We start from the raw sequence: 23,096 nt of genomic DNA, 5'->3' as shown, positions 1-23,096 counted from the left end.
TTTGGTCTCTTTGTTGCCTCTCAGGTCCGTGAGTTTGGTGGGCGGCCCTCTCTTAGCAGGTTTATTGTGGTGCCATATTCTTTAAATTTTTTAATAATGGATTTAATGGTGCTCCACGGGATGTTCAAAGTTTCTGATATTTTTTATAACCCAACCCTAATCTGTACTTCTCCACAACTTTGTCCCTGACCTGTTTGGAGAGCTCCTTGGTCTTCATGGGGCAGCTTACTTGGTGGTGCCCCTTGCTTAGTGGTGTTGCAGACTCTGGGGCCTTTCAGAACAGGCGTATATATACTGAGATCATGTGACAGATCATGTGACACTTAGATTGCACACAGGTGGACTTTAGTTAACTAATTATGTGACTTCTGAAGGTAATTGGTAGCACCAGATCTTATTTAGGGGCTTCATAGCAAAGGGGGTGAATACATATGCACACACAGTTTTTTATTATTTAGAATATTTAGAAACAAGTTATTTTTTTCATTTCACTTCACCAATTTGGACTATTTTGTGTATGTCCATTACATGAAATCCAAATAAAAATCAATTTAAATTACAGGTTGTAATGCAACAAAATAGGAGAAATGCCAAGGAGGATGAATACTTTTGTAAGGCACTGTAGTTGTTGAAAGATTGGTGTATTGTTGGTGTAAGGTTGGTGTATAGTTGGTCAAAGATTGGTGTACAGCTGGTGTAAGGCTGGTGTAAGGTTGGTGTAAAGTTGGTGTTAGGTTGGTGTATGGTTGTTGTAAGGTTGGTGTAAGGTTGTTATTGGTGTTCCTCAGGGCTCAGTCTCTCAGCATCAGTGCATACATAGTACGGTCACAGAGGGAGACACAGCTGGCTGTATACTGTATGGAGGAAGACCTGCGGCAGGATTTACCAGTGATGCCGTTGTCTTACAACAGGTGGCGTCATACGCAACCCAAGTCCGTCAACCCAAGTGCAGAAGAAAGTCGCCCTTTCTGATGTTTGTAGATGTCTTTCCCTTTGTTCTGAATCCAGTTCATTGAAAGCCATGTTGGTCTTTACAACTTCCCAGATCTCCAGAGACAGGCATTGTTAAGTCCCCTTGCTCCCTGTCCATCAAAACAGGTTCAAATATCCCCATGATTGAAATCAAATGGTTAAGAGTAGAAACCAAAAAAATAAACAAAGGCTACAAATGAAATCCCAAGTGTCTGGCACAGTGCGCTGTGTGGTAACTAATGAATAAATACACAAAACATAAATACTTTACATACATGTACCCGAGCTCAGACCTATAGCACCTCTTTGACATCAGAGCACCAACGGAGGGGACTGACTCGCTGACACGCCAACCGCCCAACGGTCCGTCCCCATTATTCAGAACTCAGAGACACCACATTTTAAGGTTTCATAGTGCAAAGTGAAATGTCTTTATCGTCTTACAGAAAGAAAGTCCTTTAATTCCCTTCAGTTTAGTCCAGCTGCTCTCAGCTGCTGAACTTGGCGTGAACGATCACACGAGGCTTAGGTAGTGTTGGGGGTTGCTTAGGTACAGATCTGGGGGGGAGAGGGAGAGGGAGATAGATGTTAAAAGTACATGTTAAGTATCACGTCCAGAAATTCACAAGCGACTGGTTAGAAAACGTATTCTTGGCATGATTGGATAAATTGATTCATCTCAGAACGCTGAACGAAAATCTTCCTTGTCCAGCCAGTAACAGTCTGTCAAGCGAGACTATAAGTTGATCTAATAGCTGGGTGTTGTCCAGAGTATCTGGGACGTACCTGTTGTGGTGTGGAACAGGTCTCAGCGGCCTGGGGACACCGGGGACAGGTACAGGGATGGGGACTCCGACAGCAATGGGGCTACGAATCAGATGACCACTCCTTCCGGGGGAGTTAGGGTTAGGGTTAGCAGGCAAAGGCTTCTGGGTATTCTTGCCCAGGGGGTAGGTAGGTAAAGGCTTCTGGGTATTCCTGCCAATTGGGTCGGCAGATAGAGGCTTCTGGATATTCCTGCCCAGGGGGTCTGCAGGTAAAGGTTTTTGGATATTCCTTCCCAGGGGGTCTGCAGTCAAAGGCTTCTGGGTATTCCTGCACAGGGGGTCGGCAGGTAGGGGCTTCTGGGGTGGACTAGGCTTCTCCAACTCCTATTGAAGACAGACACACCGACCGCCAATCAAAACAATTAATGAATGAAGGAATCAGTCTATCAAGCAATCAAACCAACTCTTTATTGTCCCAATTGGAACGTGTGTATAGTGGTATTCAGTTCAAAACTTAATCTGAACTGAAAGCTGATGGGATCAGTAGACTCAGATGATAGTGTTGACTCACACACACCACCAGGGGGCGATCAAAGCCACCTAATTGTACCCCAGGTTTCATATGAGCTCTGTCTGCCTGTATTATCACATCCACAGCATCCCTCATTCACCAGACAGACAGACAGACAGACAGACAGACAGACAGACAGACAGACAGACAGACAGACAGACAGACAGACAGACAGACAGACAGACAGACAGACAGACAGACAGACAGACAGACAGACAGACAGACAGACAGACAGACAGACAGACAGACAGACAGACAGACAGACAGTATTAGTGCATCCTAAATGGTTCCCTATTGGGCCCTGGTCAAAAGTAGTGCACTACAAAGGGAATAGGTTGCCATTTAAGCCTCAGAGCCGCATTGTGACGAAGATCCGTCATGTGTTATTAATCTACTGCAGAAGGATGACATCATGATTAAAGTCTGGCTGTTACCTACTGTACAGATGTTCCACATTCACACACACACTCAGGCAGACACACACACACACACACACACACACACACACACACACACACACACACACACACACACATAGTTTCTCTAAGAAGGAAAGAGTGTTTAGATACTCCATACAGTACCATACAGTACCACACACTACCATACAGTACCATACCATACAGTACCATACAATACCACACACTACCATACAGTACCATACCATACAGTACCATATAGTACCATACAGTATCATACAGTACCATACAGTATCATACAGTACCATACATTAACATACAGTACCATACCATACAGTACCATACAGTACCACACATTACCATACAGTACCATACCATACAGTACCATACAGTACCATACAGTATCATACAGTACCATACCATACAGTACCATACAGTACCATACAGTACCATACACTACCATACAGTACCATACAGCACCATACCATACAGTACCATACAGTACCATACAGTACCATACCATACAGTACCATACCATACAGTACCATACAGTACCATACAGTATCATACACTACCATACAGTACCATACAGTACCATACAGTACCATACCATACAGTACCATACAGTACCATACACTACCATACAGTACCATACAGCACCATACCATACAGTACCATACAGTACCATACAGTACCATACAGTATCATACACTACCATACAGTACCATACCATACAGTACCATACACTACCATACAGTACCATACAGCACCATACAGTACAGATCAATACAGTACCATACAGTACCATACCATACAGTACCATACAGTACCATACAATACCATACAGTACCATACAGTACCATACAGTACAGATCCATACAGTACCATACAGTACCATACAGTACAATACAGTACCATACAGTACAGGACCATACAGTACAGGACCATACAGTATCATACAGTACCATACCATACAGTACCATACATTACCATACCATACAGTATCATACAGTACCATACAGTACAGTACCATACAGTACCATACAGTATCATACAGTACCATACAGTACAGTACCATACAGTACCATACCATACAGTACCATACAGTATCATACAGTACCATACCATACAGTACCATACAGTATCATACAGTACCATACAGTACCATACAGTATCATACAGTACCATACAGTACCATACACTACCATACCATACAGTACCATACAGTACAGTACCATACAGTACCATACCATACAGTACCATACAGTATCATACAGTACCATACCATACAGTACCATACAGTATCATACAGTACCATACAGTACCATACAGTATCATACAGTACCATACAGTACCATACACTACCATACCATACAGTACCATACAGTACAGTACCATACAGTACCATACAGTATCATACAGTACCATACAGTATCATACAGTACCATACCATACAGTACCATACAGTACCATACAGTACCATACAGTACAATACAGTACCATACCATACAGTACCATACAGTACAGTACCATACAGTACCATACAGTATCATACAGTACCATACCATACATTACCATACAGTACCATACAGTACCATACAGTACAGTACCATACAGTACAATACAGTACCATACAGTACAGTACCATACAGTACCATACAGTACCATACCATACAGTACCATACAGTACCATACCATACAGTACCATACAGTACAGTACCATACAGTACAATACAGTACCATACAGTACAGTACCATACAGTACCATACAGTACCATACAGTACCATACCATACAGTACCATACAGTACCATACCATACAGTACCATACCATACAGTACCATACAGTACCATACCATACAGTACCATACAGTACCATACCATACAGTACCATACAGTACAGTACCATACAGTACCATACAGTACCATACAGTATCATACAGTTGTCATGACGTTGGCCTCTTTGGGTACAGGAAGGACAGTTGACCCCCCCCCCCCTTTGTGCCATCACCCAACCTACCTTCCCCCCCAACCCAGGGTTGTAAAAATTCCAAGAGGAGAATCTACTACCACATGTGTTTCATAGAGAGACAAAGGAGAACCGAGCGACATGTGTGTTCTGGAGAAGATATGGAAGATTGATGAAGACTCCAGCTACGAACTGGTCCGCTTGGTACAATTTTGTGATACTCAGAAGAGACAATATAGCCATATTACCATAATACTGTTTATATAATAGCCTCAGCGATGAGACTGGCATCATAATGGTTGTATAAAATGTATTAATAAGGATAAAGCTATTTGTAATACATTGAGATGCTATGTACTGATGTTAATGTGATAGAATTGTATTTCTGTAACCAAGTCTAGCTCAGTCATAGGCACGCCCCCAGGGACACATACAGGACCAGGCGTCATTTGACAAGCCTGTTCTATGGGCACTATAAAACACCCCCTGATTTACATTTCTTCAGACCAGGCCCATGGCCATTAGGTTTTATCATCCAAGTACTCTACTGAAAGTGAACTATACCACGTGGTTAACTTTTAGAGTATCGATATCGACAGAATAAGAACAAGTCTTTGATATTAATTATTAGTCTGCAGCTAAGTAAATTATATCATCGAATGCGAAGACCAACCACATCCATTCTATGACGACATTAATGAATGTCGCTCTGAAAGATCCATTCTAACCGAGAGAGAGAGAGAGAGAACGCGGACAAACTCTCCATCAGAACATAACTCTTCCAAAGGGATCCCGACGACACATGAGCGTAAATATATATTGATTGCAATTGTTCCCGAATGAGTGAGCCTTCAATTGTCAATTGTTAATATTAATGAACTCTGTGTAACTTCTCAGCTTACCGTTTATGACCCATTGTCTAACAGACCAGCCATGCTTGTTAGCCATTACTATACCAATCCTTTGTGACGATAATTACTGTTTGTATGTTTTCTGTTAATTACTTAGTGTAGTAAATAAATGATTTTAAGACAATTGATGTATGGATGATTTTAGTAAAGACTGGGTTCGTGCAGATACAACAATTTACGACGTTTGGAATGAGACTGGACTAGAGGTAAAATACACCATTTAAACCAGAAGATAATCGGCCTATATTATAATATAGGAAAGTTATATTAGGAAAATTATAACTTTGTAATCTGAATATTTTTCTTGGTGCCCCGATCTCCTAGTTAATTACAATTAAACGATTAATCAGTTTAATCGCGTGATAATAATTACAGGGAGTTAATTGATAAACCTATCTTCAGTTTAATGGTACCCAAAGACACGACACAGTACCATACCATACAGTACCATACAGTACCATACAGTACCATACAGTATCATACAGTACCATACAGTACCATACCATACAGTACCATACAGTACCATACCATACAGTACCATACAGTACCATACAGTACCATACCATACAGTACATTACAGTACCATACAGTACCATACAGTACCATACCGTACAGTACCATACAGTACCATACAGTACCCTACCATACAGTACATTACAGTACCATACAGTACCATACCATACAGTACATTACAGTACCATACAGTACCATACAGTACCATACCATACAGTACCATACAGTATCATACAGTACCATACCACACAGTACATTACAGTACCATACAGTACAATACCATACAGTATCATACAGTACCATACAGTACCATACAGTACCATACCATACAGTACCATACAGTACCATACCATACAGTACCATACAGTACCATACAGTACCATACCATAGAGTACCATACAGTACCATATAGTATCATACAGTACCATACCATACAGTACCATACAGTATCATACAGTACCATACCATACAGTACATTACAGTACCATACAGTACCATACAGTACAATACAGTACCATACCATACAGTACCATACAGTATCATACAGTACCATACCATACAGTACATTACAGTACCATACAGTACCATACAGTACAATACAGTACCATACCATACTGTACATTACAGTACCATACAGTACCATACAGTACAATACAGTACCATACAGTACCATACCATACTGTACATTACAGTACCATACAGTACCATACAGTACCATACAGTACCATACCATACAGTACCATATAGTATCATACAGTACCATACCATACAGTACATTACAGTACCATACCATACAGTACCATACAGTATCATACAGTACCATACCATACAGTACATTACAGTACCATACAGTACCATACAGTACCATACAGTATCATACAGTACCATACCATACAGTACCATACAGTACCATACAGTACCATACAGTACCATACCATACAGTACCATACAGTATCATACAGTACCATACCATACAGTACCATACAGTACCATACCATACTGTACATTACAGTACCATACAGTACCATACAGTACAATACAGTACCATACAGTACCATACCATACAGTACCATACAGTATCATACAGTACCATACCATACTGTACATTACAGTACCATACAGTACCATACAGTACCATACAGTACCATACCATACAGTACCATATAGTATCATACAGTACCATACCATACAGTACATTACAGTACCATACCATACAGTACCATACAGTATCATACAGTACCATACCATACAGTACATTACAGTACCATACAGTACCATACAGTACAATACAGTACCATACCATACAGTACCATACAGTACCATACCATACAGTACCATACAGTATCATACAGTACCATACCATACAGTACATTACAGTACCATACAGTACCATACAGTACAATACAGTACCATACAGTACCATACAGTATCATACAGTACCATACCATACAGTACCATACAGTACCATACAATACCATACAGTACAGATCCATACAGTACCATACAGTATCATACAGTACCATACAGTACCATACAGTACCATACAATACCATACAGTACAGATCCATACAGTACCATACAGTACCATACAGTACCATACAGTACCATACCATACAGTACAATACAGTACCATACAGTACAGTACCATACAGTACAATACAGTACCATACAGTACCATACAGTATCATACAGTACCATACCATACAGTACCATACAGTACCATACCATAGAGTACCATACAGTACCATACAGTATCATACAGTACCATACCATACAGTACATTACAGTACCATACAGTACCATACAGTACAATACAGTACCATACCATACAGTACCATACAGTATCATACAGTACCATACCATACAGTACATTACAGTACCATACAGTACCATACAGTACAATACAGTACCATACCATACTGTGCATTACAGTACCATACAGTACCATACAGTACAATACAGTACCATACAGTACCATACCATACAGTACCATACAGTATCATACAGTACCATACCATACAGTACCATACAGTACCATACCATACAGTACCATACAGTATCATACAGTACCATACCATACAGTACATTACAGTACCATACAGTACCATACAGTACATTACAGTACCATACCATACAGTACCATACAGTATCATACAGTACCATACCATACAGTACATTACAGTACCATACAGTACCATACAGTACAATACAGTACCATACCATACAGTACCATACAGTACCATACAGTACCATACCATACAGTACCATACAGTACCATACAGTACCATACCATACAGTACCATACAGTATCATACAGTACCATACCATACAGTACATTACAGTACCATACAGTACCATACAGTACAATACAGTACCATACAGTACCATACAGTATCATACAGTACCATACCATACAGTACCATACAGTACCATACAGTACCATACAGTATCATACAGTACCATACCATACAGTACCATACAGTACCATACAGTACCATACCATACAGTACAATACAGTACCATACAGTACAGTACCATACAGTACAATACAGTACCATACAGTACCATACAGTATCATACAGTACCATACCATACAGTACCATACAGTACCATACCATACAGTACCATACAGTATCATACAGTACCATACCATACAGTACCATACCATACAGTATAATACAGTACCATACAGTACCATACAGTATCATATCATACAGTATCATTCAGTACTATACATTACCATACAGTACCATACAGTAACATACAGTACCATACCATACAGTATAATACAGTATCATACAGTATCATTCAGTACTATACATTACCATACAGTACCATACAGTAACATACAGTACCATACCATACAGTATAATACAGTATCATACAGTATCATTCAGTACTATACATTACCATACAGTACCATACAGTAACATACAGTACCATAACATACAGTATAATACAGTACCATACAGTATCATAACATACATTACCATACAGTACCATACAGTACCATACAGTACCATACAGTATCATATCATACAGTATCATTCAGTACTATACATTACCATACAGTATCATACATTACCATACAGTATCATATAGTACTATACAGTACCATACAGTACCATACAGTACCATACAGTATCATACAGTACTATACAGTACCATACAGTACCATACAGTACCATTCAGTACCATACAGTACCATACAGCACCATACAGTACCATACAGTACCATACAGTATCATATCATACAGTATCATTCAGTACCATACATTACCATACATTACCATACATTACCATACAGTACCATACAGTTCTAGCAACTATAATTGTTCTTTGCTCAGTCATGTCACATGACCTAGATTGAAACCTTGATTGAAAGCTTTTTCCTCAAACCGTCGCCTTTTGTTTTTATGTGAGATGGTCCAGCACCTTCCTCAGACAAAACTTTCATTTTCGTCTAATTCGCATGTCTCTATAAGACTTAAAATACAGGATAGAATCTTGCTTTGTTACACGATTTTACAAAACACAGACCCCTTACTATAGTGCAGTGGTATTCAACCCTGCTTGTTGTCTGTTCTACCTGATCATTAATATCACTCACCTGGTGTCCCAGGTCTAAATCAGGCCCTGGTCATTAATATCACCCACCTGGTGTCCCAGGTCTAAATCAGGCCCTGGTCATTAATATCACCCCACCTGGTGTCCCAGGTCTAAATCAGGCCCTGGTCATTAATATCACCCACCTGGTGTCCCAGGTCTAAATCAGGCCCCGATCATTAATATCACCCACCTGGTGTCCCAGGTCTAAATCAGGCCCTGGTCATTAATATCACCCACCTGGTGTCCCAGGTCTAAATCAGGCCCCGATCATTAATATCACCCACCTGGTGTCCCAGGTCTAAATCAGGCCCTGGTCATTAATATCACCCACCTGGTGTCCCAGGTCTAAATCAGGCCCTGATCATTAATATCACCCACCTGGTGTCCCAGGTCTAAATCAGGCTCTGATCAGAGGGGAACAATGGAAAGGTCCATAGTTGAGTTTGATGGCTACAGTGGATGTGTCGCCAAGCCAAGCTCAGTACAGCTTGGTTTGTCTCGACTCGGTTTCTGCTCAGTAATGTCAAAAGCCCTTGAGTGAAGTTGGCCGGCTTTAAAGCAGGGCGGTCGCTCTGTCTCATCAGGAATATCACAAGTTTCACACGTTTTTAAAATATTTTTTTAAGAGGTTTCTATACCCCTGAAAACTTTTGTGACGCTTTGAGGGCTTTCGTTACCCTGCCATCCATCATGTGATCGTAAAGTGGTTATGTTTCCCCTTTGGTTCTACTATTGCCAAGAGCTGTGGGACGAGGGAAACTAACACATTACAAAAAGGTTTCTGTCTCTACGAAGGCTACTGATCTAAAACACTTGCAGCCGGTACCGTCATGCAAGGAGGGACGATTTGAGTACGATCCAAAACACAGGCTACAGTGTCAAATGGGGAAGACAAATTGAATCCAGGCCAAAAGAAAGCGCATATCTGATGAAATCCAGATCTAAAACTGCGACTGTGAATACAGTGGTAACTGTACAGAACTCTTACCATTCATCCTCTTCCTGAGTTAGACTCTAGTGGGCAAAACTGCTTCAAATGACGCTTTTCACAATAAGGTCTTTTTAACAGCAAAACGGGCTCGAAAGATGAATTATCAACCAGTTATCCACTAGGATGGACACAGACGGCCTCTTTACTGAATACCAGAAGAACCCCCACAGCCCTGGCTAAGCTGCCCCCAGCTGAGAGGCTCTTCATGGGAAGAGTCAGCAGCCTGGTTAGCCTCCCTGGATCTCCTAGGTCTGGAGCCCGGACCAATCAGATGTTATTGCTACAGGGTGGGGTTGGATTGGACTGGCAGTTCGACCACGACTACAGGCCTTACTTAATAATGCTCGAAATCATCGGATTTTTTTCTGGAAGAGCAACAGTTGAACGAGAAGACCTGTCTAAGCCTGTCTCTTATGCAGTGAGATATGGTATATAATCCAATGAGTTAGCCAGAACTGAACACATGTTCTGATTTGTTACGGAAACCAAGTGAAACCAAGTTTAGGCCCAGTGGACATTTCGGAATTGGAATGTCGTCACCGGAACTTGGAACACTGGAGACGATATTCTACTGCAGTAAAAAGTGGGCCGTTCTGACAGCTTTATCCAACATTAGTTTGCTATGGCTCAACTCAATTTACCACGTCTATTTCTGCGAAGCTCGTTCCAGACCATAAATCAATAAATGACCTCTGCCTCCTTAATCTCATCATCTCTTAAATTTACAATCTGGGAATCTGTTCAAAAGTCATTTCATTATTATTATAATTTTTTTGTTTGTTGTTGCTGTATTTATTGAAAACCGAATCCCAGACTGCAGCTTTAATAGCATGCTGCTTGATGATACTTCAATAGACAGGCCTTGGGTCTGCTATGACCTCCTAATGACCTTGTCTTTCATCAGAGCAGGAGTTAACTTCTCATTAAGGCTTTAAGCACACTGCTAATGAGCCTGATGTGATGTGGTGTGTGTGTGTGTCCTAATGATGAGACACACACACACACACACACACACACACACACACACACACACACACACACACACACACACTGTAATGCTGTGGTATTGTGGATTTTATATTGTACGTGTGTAATCAAATCAAATCCTAGAGGGATGATGTAATAATGTTATATGATGTCATGTGTTATTGATGATGCAGGCTGTTGTTGATGTCACTGTGTTAACCCTGTTTGGACCCTGTTTAGACCCCAGGTAGAGTAGTACCTATTTATATGTATATGTTCTTATTCCATTCCTTTATTTAGATTTGTGTGTATTAGGTAGTTGTTGTGGAATTGTTAGATTACTTGATTACTTGTTAAATATTGCTACACAGTCAGGAACTAGAAGCACAAGCATTTCGGCGACACTCGCATTAACACCTGCTAACCGTGTGTGCAGTATGTTACCGATAAAATGTGATTTGATTTGAGCTAATGGGGATCCTGATAAATACTAAACACTAAATGAGCATGATATGTCGTGATGTAGACCTGCTGGGGTCTGACATGGGGTCAGGTTCTGAGCCATGACTCTATGACATTAAAGACAGAGATAGGGGTGAGGTTCTGAGCCATGACACTATGACATTAAAGACAGAGATAGGGGTCAGGTTCTGAGCCATGACTCTATGACATTAAAGACAGAGATAGGGGTCAGGTTCTGAGCCATGACACTATGACAGTAAAGACAGATAAGGGGTCAAAGATAGGGGTCAGAGATAGGGGTCAGAGATAGAGTTAGGTTCTGAGCCATGACACTATGACAGTGAAGACAGAGATAGGGGTCAGAGATAGGGGTCAGGTTCTGAGCCATGACACTATGACAGTAAAGACAGAGATAGGGGTCAGAGATAGGGGTCAGGTTCTGAGCCATGACACTATGACAGTAAAGACAGAGATAGGGGTCAGAGATAGGGGTCAGGTTCTGAGCCGAGCCCAGACAGATGCTCTATGAAGGGAATAGGATGCTGTTTCCTATGCACCCATAATGTCAGAGGGAGCGTGATGAAGAGGTAGAGGCTCAGTCAGGTTTCTCTCTGTGCTAATCTAAATCATGGTACCAGGAACCAAATCTTACTGTGTGCGCTGGCCGCTGGCTGGCTACTGTACATTGTAATGTTTTGTCTGTCATGAAAGACTACTCTGTGTTGACCTGCAGGCTCCTCTCCTCTCTCTGGAGGCTTCGTCGTAGTGTTTAGCAGAGGATCAAGCTAGTCTGTCTACTCTGACCTGCAGGCTCCTCTCCTCTGGAGGCTTCGTCGTAGTGTTTAGCAGAGGATCAAGCTAGTCTGTCTACTCTGACCTGCAGGCTCCTCTCCTCTCTCTGGAGGCTTTGTCGTAGTGTTTAGCAGAGGATCAAGCTAGTCTGTCTACTCTGACCTGCAGGTTCCTCTCCTCTGGAGGCTTCGTCGTAGTGTTTAGCAGAGGATCAAGCTAGTCTGTCTAATCTGACCTCCAGGCTTCAGCAGCAAAGCTCATCTCTTCTCCTTGCTAAAGGCTTCATCATATCCCCATGGACAATCCCAATATGGTATTAAAGCCAGATACTGTAAATTGCTTTGAGAATTACAGTTAGAACTGACACCTCCTCCATGTTCCTCTAGTCTGATATACAGGAACCTCCATGTACCTCTAGTCTGATATACAGGAACCTCCATGTTCCTCTAGTCTGATATACAGGAACCTCCATGTACCTCTAGTCTGATATACAGGAACCTCCATGTTCCTCTAGTCTGATATACAGGAACCTCCATGTTCCTCTAGTCTGATATACAGGAACCTCCATGTTCCTCTAGTCTGATATACAGGAACCTCCATGTTCCTCTAGTCTGATATACAGGAACCTCCATGTACCTCTAGTCTGATATACAGGAACCTCCATGTTCCTCTAGTCTGATATACAGGAACCTCCATGTACCTCTAGTCTGATATACAGGAACCTCCATGTTCCTCTAGTCTGATATAGAGGAACCTCCATGTTCCTCTAGTCTGATATACAGGAACCTCCATGTTCCTCTAGTCTGATATACAGGAACCTCCATGTTCCTCTAGTCTGATATACAGGAACCTCCATGTTCCTCTAGTCTGATATACAGGAACCTCCATGTTCCTCTAGTCTGATATACAGGAACCTCCTCCATGTTCCTCTAGTCTGATATACAGGAACCTCCATGTACCTCTAGTCTGATATACAGGAACCTCCATGTTCCTCTAGTCTGATATACAGGAACCTCCTCCATGTTCCTCTAGTCTGATATACAGGAACCGCCATGTACCTCTAGTCTGATATACAGGAACCTCCATGTTCCTCTAGTCTGAAATACAGGAACCTCCATGTTCCTCCAGTCTGATATACAGGAACCTCCATGTTCTTCTAGTCTGATATACAGGAACCTCCATGTTCCTCTAGTCTGATATACAGGAACCTCCATCCTCCACTCCCTCACCTAGACCATCCTCCACTCCCTCACCTAGACCATCCTCCACTCAATGACCATCCTACACACACACACACACACACACACACACACACACACACACACACACACACACACACACACACACACACACACACACAGCTTCACCAAGACCATCCTGCACCCCCCCCCCCCCCCCACACACACACACACACACACTGCCTCACCAAGACCATCCTGCAGGAGTTATGATGCTGTGGCACACTGTGAAACGATGCCCCTCTTGGCGGAGCCTGGCTGTGGCTGTGGGCATGTCCTCGGCCATGGGGAGGCAGGACTCGGTGAGGAGGGGGAGTAGGTGGTCTGGGCTTTCCTGGTCCAGGGACGGACGTAGGGGACAGGGAAAGGGGGACGGGGTGACTGAGGTGAACAGGGGAGCACTGGGGTAGTCGGCGCAGGCTGTGGGAGGGGTAGGGCTGTCCAGGGGGGTGTTGATTTTGGGGAGGAGGCTGTGGAGAGACGGGATACAGAAACATCAATCAGAAACTGGATCATATTCATTAGTACCCACTGTATCAAATGTGTTTCAATGGAAACTGAAAATGAGCGTTTCTTATTGGACAAGTTCAGGTAGTCCCTCCCTGTTTCAGTGTGTTTTTTTCCCCCGTTTGGTGCCTAATGAACACAACCTCGAACAGAAACAGACGAGAGCAGAACCTCCTGGAAGTCTGCTTCATATCATCAGCTGTCATGTCAAATCTCCACCCTTCTACCGCCCCTCTCCTTCATCTCCTCTCCACTCCTCCCCCTCTCCTTCATCTCCTCTCCACTCCTCCCCCTCTCCTTCATCTCCTCTCCACTCCTCCCCCTCTCCTTCATCTCCTCTCCACTCCTCCCCCTCTCCTTCATCTCCTCTCCACTCCTCCCCCTCTCCTTCATCTCCTCTCCACTCCTCCCCCTCTCCTTCATCTCCTCTCCACTCCTCCCCCTATCTTTCATCTCCTCTCCACTCCTCCCCCTCTCCTTCATCTCCTCTCCACTCCTCCCCCTCTCCTTCATCTCCTCTCCACTCCTCCCCCTCTCCTTCATCTCCTCTCCACTCCTCCCCCTCTCCTTCATCTCCTCTCCACTCCTCCCCCTCTCCTTCATCTCCTCTCCACTCCTCCCCCTATCCTTCATCTCCTCTCCACTCCTCCCCCTCTCCTTCATCTCCTCTCCACTCCTCCCCCTCTTCTCATTTTCTCTCCTAACCTCCCTCTCTTCTCCCTTCCTATCCTATCCTCTCCTCCCTCTACCGTGCTTCCTGTCACACTGTTATAAATCACAACATTTCCTCCAGTCCATTCAGCATTCCCTGGATTAGAGTTAGTTCCCTGGATTAGAGTTAGTTCCCTGGATTAGAGTTAGTTCCCTGGATTAGAGTTAGTTCCCTGGATTAGAGTTAGTTCCCTGGATTAGAGTTAGTTCCCTGGATTAGGGTTAGTTCCCTGGATTAGAGTTAGTTCCCTGGATTAGGGTTAGTTCCCTGGATTAGAGTTAGTTCCCTGGATTCCCCGGGTCCTCATTCAGGTACAATGAGAGAGAGAGCGAGAGAGAGAGAGAGAGAACGTTTGACCTAGTCTATGATTTCAGGAATTTTGGAGGGGACTAAAAATATATTCCACACTCAGTCACACACACCCCTCTCCCTTATAACACTGACCTCACCTGCACCCTGCTTACATCAAACATACCTCTCTCCTCCAAAATGGCACCCTATTCCCTTTATAGGACAGTACTTTTGACCAGAGGGACCAGGACACATAGAGCTCTGCTGAAAAGTAGTGCATCGTATGGGGAAGAGGGTGTAATTTGGCGACGCAGACCTCCTCTTACCGGAGCAGAGAGAAGACCCAATGAAACCCAGACACTACAGGACGGGGAGCTAAACCCAGACACTACAGGACGGGGAGCTAAACCCAGACACTACAGGACGGGGAGCTAAACCCAGACACTACAGGACGGGGAGCTAAAACCAGACACTACAGGACGGGGAGCTAAACCCAGACACTACAGGACGGGGAGCTAAAACCAGACACTACAGGACGGGTCACTAAAACCAGACACTACAGGACGGGTCACTAAACCCAGACACTACAGGACGGGTCACTAAAACCAGACACTACAGGACGGGGAGCTAAACCCAGACACTACAGGACGGGTCACTAAACCCAGACACTACAGGACGGGTCACTAAACCCAGACACTACAGGACGGGTCACTAAAACCAGACACTACAGGATGGGTAGCTAAAACCAGACACTACAGGACGGGTCACTAAAACCAGACACTACAGGACGGGTAACTAAAACCAGACACTACAGGAGGGGTCACTAAACCCAGACACTACAGGACGGGTCACTAAACCCAGACACTACAGGACGGGTCACTAAAACCAGACACTACAGGATGGGTAGCTAAAACCAGACACTACAGGACGGGTCACTAAACCCAGACACTACAGGACGGGTCACTAAAACCAGACACTACAGGACGGGTCACTAAAACCAGACACTACAGGACGGGGAGCTAAAACCAGACACTACAGGACGGGTCACTAAACCCAGACACTACAGGACGGGTCACTAAAACCAGACACTACAGGACGGGTAGCTAAACCCAGACACTACAGGACGAGTCACTAAACCCAGACACTACAGGACGGGTAACTAAAACCTTGCCAGAAGGTCTATGCACATGTTCCAACCTGTAACACACGTCAACTCAAACACAAAGCTTTTTCCTAATATCCTTCCTGAGTTTCTCCAACTCAATCCATCAGTTCTGTTTAAGTTGAAATCACTCAATCATATCCTGCCATGTCAACAAAAAAAGTTATTTGAGTTTTTTGAACTTACAGGGAACTGATCCATTCAATCTGAATCTGAACTGAAGCTTTGTAAATCACCTGAATATAGCACTCTGTTGTTGTTAAAGTACCAGCCTGTCACCTGAATATAACACTCTGTTGTTAAAGGACCAGCCTGCCACCTGAATATAACACTCTGCTGTTAAAGGACCAGCCTGTCACCTGAATATAACACTCTGTTGTTAAAGTACCAGCCTGTCACCTGAATATAACACTCTGCTGTTAAAGGACCAGCCTGCCACCTGAATATAACACTCTGTTGTTGTTAAAGTACCAGACTGTCACCTGCATATAACACTCTGTTGTTGTTAAAGTACCAGCCTGTCACCTGAATATAACACTCTGTTGTTGTTAAAGTACCAGCCTGTCACCTGAATATAACACTCTGTTGTTGTTAAAGTATCAGCCTGTCACCTGAATATAACACTCTGTTGTTGTTAAAGGACCAGCCTGTCACCTGAATATAACACTCTGTTGTTAAAGTACCAGCCTGTCACCTGAATATAACACTCTGTTGTTGTTAAAGTACCAGCCTGTCACCTGAATATAACACTCTGTTGTTGTTAAAGTACCAGCCTGTCACCTGAATATAACACTCTGTTGTTGTTAAAGTATCAGCCTGTCACCTGAATATAACACTCTGTTGTTGTTAAAGTATCAGCCTGTCACCTGAATATAACACTCTGCTGTTAAAGTACCAGCCTGTCACCTGAATATAACACTCTGTTGTTGTTAAAGTACCAGCCTGTCACCTGAATATAACACTCTGTTGTTGTTAAAGTACCAGCCTGTCACCTGAATATAACACTCTGTTGTTGTTAAAGTATCAGCCTGTCACCTGAATATAACACTCTGTTGTTGTTAAAGTATCAGCCTGTCACCTGAATATAACACTCTGTTGTTGTTAAAGTACCAGCCTGTCACCTGAATATAACACTCTGTTGTTGTTAAAGTATCAGCCTGTCACCTGAATATAACACTCTGTTGTTGTTAAAGTACCAGCCTGTCACCTGAATATAACACTCTGTTGTTGTTAAAGGACCAGCCTGTCACCTGAATATAACACTCTGTTGTTAAAGTATCAGCCTGTCACCTGAATATAACACTCTGTTGTTGTTAAAGTACCAGCCTGCGGCTTTGAAAACCCAACAACAATAGACTAGACATTAATATTCCCGGTGTGTGTCACGCTAAAATAAATCAATTTATTCTCCTAATAAGCATCTTTCACTGTGCGACCAGAGCGGGGTTTCTCTCAGCAGAGTCCATTATGCCATTATATACACCACCTCCGCTGGCTGCCCAACCTTTCATTGGATTTGAATTAGCTGCCGTTTGTGTGAAAATAACATGTCACACAGGGAGATAGAGGGAGGGAGAGGATAGGGGGGGAGAAGGATGGAGAGAGAGCGAGAGAGAGAGATGGGGGGGAGAAGGATGGAGAGAGAGCGAGAGAGAGAGAGAGAGAGAGAGAGAGAGATGGGGGGGGGATTAGCTGCTGTTGTGTGCAAGGAAGCCAGTGGGGGGAGAGGGGGAAGAGATTAAAAGAGGAGGAAGAAGTGAAATGAACCTTGAAGATGCTGCTGCTGTGATTCTGTCTCTGCGGCGGTGTCTGGGCTTGAGGCTGGCCAGGTGGGGAATCTCTACGGCTAGGACTGGATGATCTGTTAGGCTCCGTCGACCTGTGACACAACAACAGATGAAATACAACATCAGTCCCCAGATATGTGAATTCGTTTTATTCCACTCAATGGGTTGATCGTGGTACTTTAGAAGACTACTGGCTAGTCCATTCCATACAGTCTACAGTGGCTTGCAAAAAGTAAACTTGTTCAGTTTATGTCTCAGTTGTTGAATCTTGTTATGTTCATACAAATATTTACAAATAAACGCAGTTGACAGTGAGAGGACGTTTCTTTTTTTTGCTGAGTTTATATACCAACAGGTAGGGCATTAGAAGCTGTAACGATTGTCGTGTGTGGAGGACCAAGACGCAACAGGGAAGTGTATACTCATCTTCTCTTTTAATATTGAAGAAGGTGAAACAAAATGAAACACGTATACAATTACAAAAACGACACTAACAGTTCTGTCATGTGAAGAACACAAAACAGAATACAACTACCCACAATCCACCATACAAACACAGCCCTAATTATAGGACCTTCAATCAGAGGCAATGATAGACAGCTGCCTCCAACTGAAGGCTCCAACACCAATTAACTAAATATAGAAATACAAATGACTAGACAGAACATAGAAATAAACTAACAGAACAATAACCAAAACCCTGGACTAATAAATCAAATACCCCTCTCTACATGGACACATACACACAACCACCCTGAACCACATAAAACAAATACCCCCTGCCATGTCCTGACCAAACTAAACACTAACAAATCACACCTTTACAGGTCAGAACGTGACAGAAGCTAAGGTAATATAATATATTAAGTACTGCAGTGCATCTCCTCCTCATGGACTGCACCAGATTTGCCAGTTCTTGCTGTGAGATGTTACCCCACTCTTCCACCAAGGCACCTGCAAGTTCCCGGACATTTCTGGGGGGAATGGCCCTAGCCCTCACCCTCCGATCCAACAGGTCCCAGACGTGCTCAATGGGATTGAGATCCTGGCTCTTCACTGGCCATGGCAGAACACTGACATTCCTGTCTTGCAGGAAATCACGCACAGAACGAGCAGTATGGCTGGTGGCATTGTCATGCTGGTGGGTCATGTCAGGATGAGCCTGCAGGAAGGGTACCACATGAGGGAGGAGGATGTCTTCCCTGTAACGCACAGCGTTGAGACTGCCTGCAATGACAACAAGCTCAGTCCGATGATGCTGTGACACACCGGACCAGACCATGACGGACCCTCCACCTCCAAATCGATCCCGCTCCAGAGTACAGGCCTCAGTGTAAGGCTCATTGCTTCGACGATAAATGCGAATCTGACCATCACCCCTGGTAAGACAAAACCTCGACTCATCAGTGAAGAGCACTTTTTGCCAGTCCTGTCTGGTCCAGCGACGGTGGGTTTGTGCCCATAGGCAACATTGTTGCCGGTGATGTCTGGTGAGGACCTGCCTTACAACAGGCCTACAAGCCCTCAGTCCAGCCTCTCTCAGCCTATTGTGGAGAGTCTGAGCACTGATGGAGGGATTGTGCGTTCCTGGTGTAACTCGAGCAGTTGTTGTTGCCATCCTGTACCTGTCCCACAGGTGTGCTGTTGGGATGTACCGATCCTGTGCAGGTGTTGTTACACGTGGGCTGCCACTGCGAGGACGATCAGCTGTCCGTCCTGTCTCCCTGTAGCGCTGTCTTAGGCGTCTCATAGTATGGACATTGCAATTTATTGCCCTGGCCACATCTGCAGTCCTCATGCCTCCTTGCAGCATGCTTAAGGCACGTTCACGCAGATGAGCAGGGACCCTGGGCATCTTTCTTTTGTAGTTTTTCAGAGTCAGTAGAAAGGCCTCTTTAGTGTCCTAAGTTTTCATAACTGTGACCTTAATTGCCTACCGTCTGTAAGCTGTTAGTGTCTTAACGACCTTTCCACAGGTGCATGTTCATTAATTGTTTATGGTTCATTGAACAAGCATGGGAAACAGTGTTTAAACCCTTTACAATGAAGATCTGGGAAGTTATTTGGATTTTTATGAATTATCTTTGAAAGACAGGGTCCTGAAAAAGGGATGATCCTTTTTTTGCTGAGTTTATTATATTATATTACCTTATCTTCTAATGCCCTACCTGTTGGTATACATTATATTACCTTAGCTTGTCCATAGTGTTCTGTATTACCTCAGCTTGTCCATAGTGTTCTATATTACCTCAGCTTGTCCATAGGGTTCTATATTACCTCAGCTTATCCATAGTGTTCTATATTACCTCAGCTTGTCCATAGTGTTCTATATTACCTCAGCTTGTCCATAGTGTTCTATATTACCTCAGCTTGTCCATAGTGTTCTATATTACCTCAGCTTGTCCATAGGGTTCTATATTACCTCAGCTTGTCCATAGTGTTCTATATTACCTCAGCTTGTCCATAGGGTTCTATATTACCTCAGCTTGTCCATAGGGTTCTATATTACCTCAGCTTGTCCATAGTGTTCTATATTACCTCAGCTTGTCCATAGGGTTCTATATTACCTCAGCTTGTCCATAGTGTTCTATATTACCTCAGCTTGTCCATAGGGTTCTATATTACCTCAGCTTGTCCATAGGGTTCTATATTACCTCAGCTTGTCCATAGTGTTCTATATTACCTCAGCTTGTCCATAGAGTTCTATATTACCTCAGCTTGTCCATAGGGTTCTGTATTACCTCAGCTTGTCCATAGTGTTCTATATTACCTCAGCTTGTCCATAGGGTTCTATATTACCTCAGCTTGTCCATAGGGTTCTATATTACCTCAGCTTGTCCATAGGGTTCTATATTACCTCAGCTTGTCCATAGGGTTCTATATTACCTCAGCTTGTCCATAGGGTTCAATATTACCTCAGCTTGTCCATAGTGTTCAATATTACCTCAGCTTGTCCATAGTGTTCAATATTACCTCAGCTTGTCCATAGTGTTCTATATTACCTCAGCTTGTCCATAGGGTTCTATATTACCTTAGCTTGTCCATAGTGTTCTATATTACCTCAGCTTGTGCATAGTGTTCTATATTACCTCAGCTTGTGCATAGTGTTCTATATTACCTCAGCTTGTCCATAGTGTTCTATATTACCTCAGCTTGTCCATAGGGTTCTATATTACCTCAGCTTGTCCATAGGGTTCTATATTACCTCAGCTTGTCCATAGGGTTCTATACTACCTCAGCTTGTCCATAGTGTTCTATATTACCTCAGCTTGTCCATAGGGTTCTGTATTACCTCAGCTTGTCCATAGTGTTCTATATTACCTCAGCTTGTCCATAGGGTTCTATATTACCTCAGCTTGTCCATAGGGTTCTATATTACCTCAGCTTGTCCATAGTGTTCTATATTACCTCAGCTTGTCCATAGGGTTCTATATTACCTCAGCTTGTCCATAGTGTTCTATATTACCTCAGCTTGTCCATAGTGTTCTATATTACCTCAGCTTGTCCATAGTGTTCTATATTACCTCAGCTTGTCCATAGGGTTCTATATTACCTTAGCTTGTCCATAGTGTTCTATATTACCTCAGCTTGTCCATAGGGTTCTATATTACCTCAGCTTGTCCATAGGGTTCTATATTACCTCAGCTTGTCCATAGTGTTCTATATTACCTCAGCTTGTCCATAGGGTTCTATATTACCTCAGCTTGTCCATAGTGTTCTGTATTACCTCAGCTTGTCCATAGTGTTCTATATTACCTCAGCTTGTCCATAGTGTTCTGTATTACCTCAGCTTGTCCATAGGGTTCTATATTACCTCAGCTTGTCCATAGTGTTCTATATTACCTCAGCTTGTCCATAGGGTTCTATATTACCTCAGCTTGTCCATAGGGTTCTATATTACCTCAGCTTGTCCATAGTGTTCTATACTACCTCAGCTTGTCCATAGTGTTCTATATTACCTCAGCTTGTCCATAGTGTTCTATATTACCTCAGCTTGTCTATAGTGTTCTATATTACCTCAGCTTGTCCATAGTGTTCTATATTACCTCAGCTTGTCCATAGTGTTCTATACTACCTCAGCTTGTCCATAGGGTTCTATATTACCTCAGCTTGTCCATAGGGTTCTATATTACCTCAGCTTGTCCATAGTGTTCTATATTACCTCAGCTTGTCCATAGGGTTCTATATTACCTCAGCTTGTCCATAGTGTTCTATATTACCTCAGCTTGTCCATAGTGTTCTATATTACCTCAGCTTGTCCATAGGGTTCTATATTACCTCAGCTTGTCCATAGTGTTCTATATTACCTCAGCTTGTCCATAGTGTTCTATATTACCTCAGCTTATCCATAGGGTTCTTCTTGTTGGTGAAGAGTAGTCTCAGTAGGGTCTTCCTCTTGATGGAGACGATGAGGCCGGCTCCCAGGAAGGTTATTAGAGTCAACAGGACCCCCACCGCCAC

General features: G+C 43.1%; 1 protein-coding gene across 1 annotated transcript in view; it reads right to left on the bottom strand.

Moving 5' to 3' along the window:
- Positions 1 to 422: 422 nt before the first annotated feature.
- The window catches only part of LOC115184965 (disintegrin and metalloproteinase domain-containing protein 12-like), a gene marked incomplete at its 5' end in the record, with an annotated part of 34,011 nt that continues 11,337 nt past the window's right edge, over positions 423 to 23,096 (bottom strand). Inside the window, 5 exons of the mRNA XM_029745544.1 lie at positions 423 to 1,530; positions 1,759 to 2,123; positions 14,365 to 14,646; positions 18,616 to 18,727; positions 22,972 to 23,096. The exon at positions 22,972 to 23,096 is cut by the window's right edge and continues 11 nt beyond it. Of these exons, the coding sequence (XP_029601404.1) occupies positions 1,461 to 1,530; positions 1,759 to 2,123; positions 14,365 to 14,646; positions 18,616 to 18,727; positions 22,972 to 23,096 (954 nt within the window). The remainder of the gene's footprint in view (positions 1,531 to 1,758; positions 2,124 to 14,364; positions 14,647 to 18,615; positions 18,728 to 22,971) is intronic.

Source organism: Salmo trutta, unplaced genomic scaffold (assembly GCF_901001165.1).
Source record: "Salmo trutta unplaced genomic scaffold, fSalTru1.1, whole genome shotgun sequence".
NCBI classification, from domain to species: Eukaryota; Metazoa; Chordata; class Actinopteri; order Salmoniformes; family Salmonidae; genus Salmo; species Salmo trutta.
The sequence above is the reverse complement of the archived record's forward strand: the minus strand, read 5'-3'. Positions and strand labels throughout refer to the sequence as shown.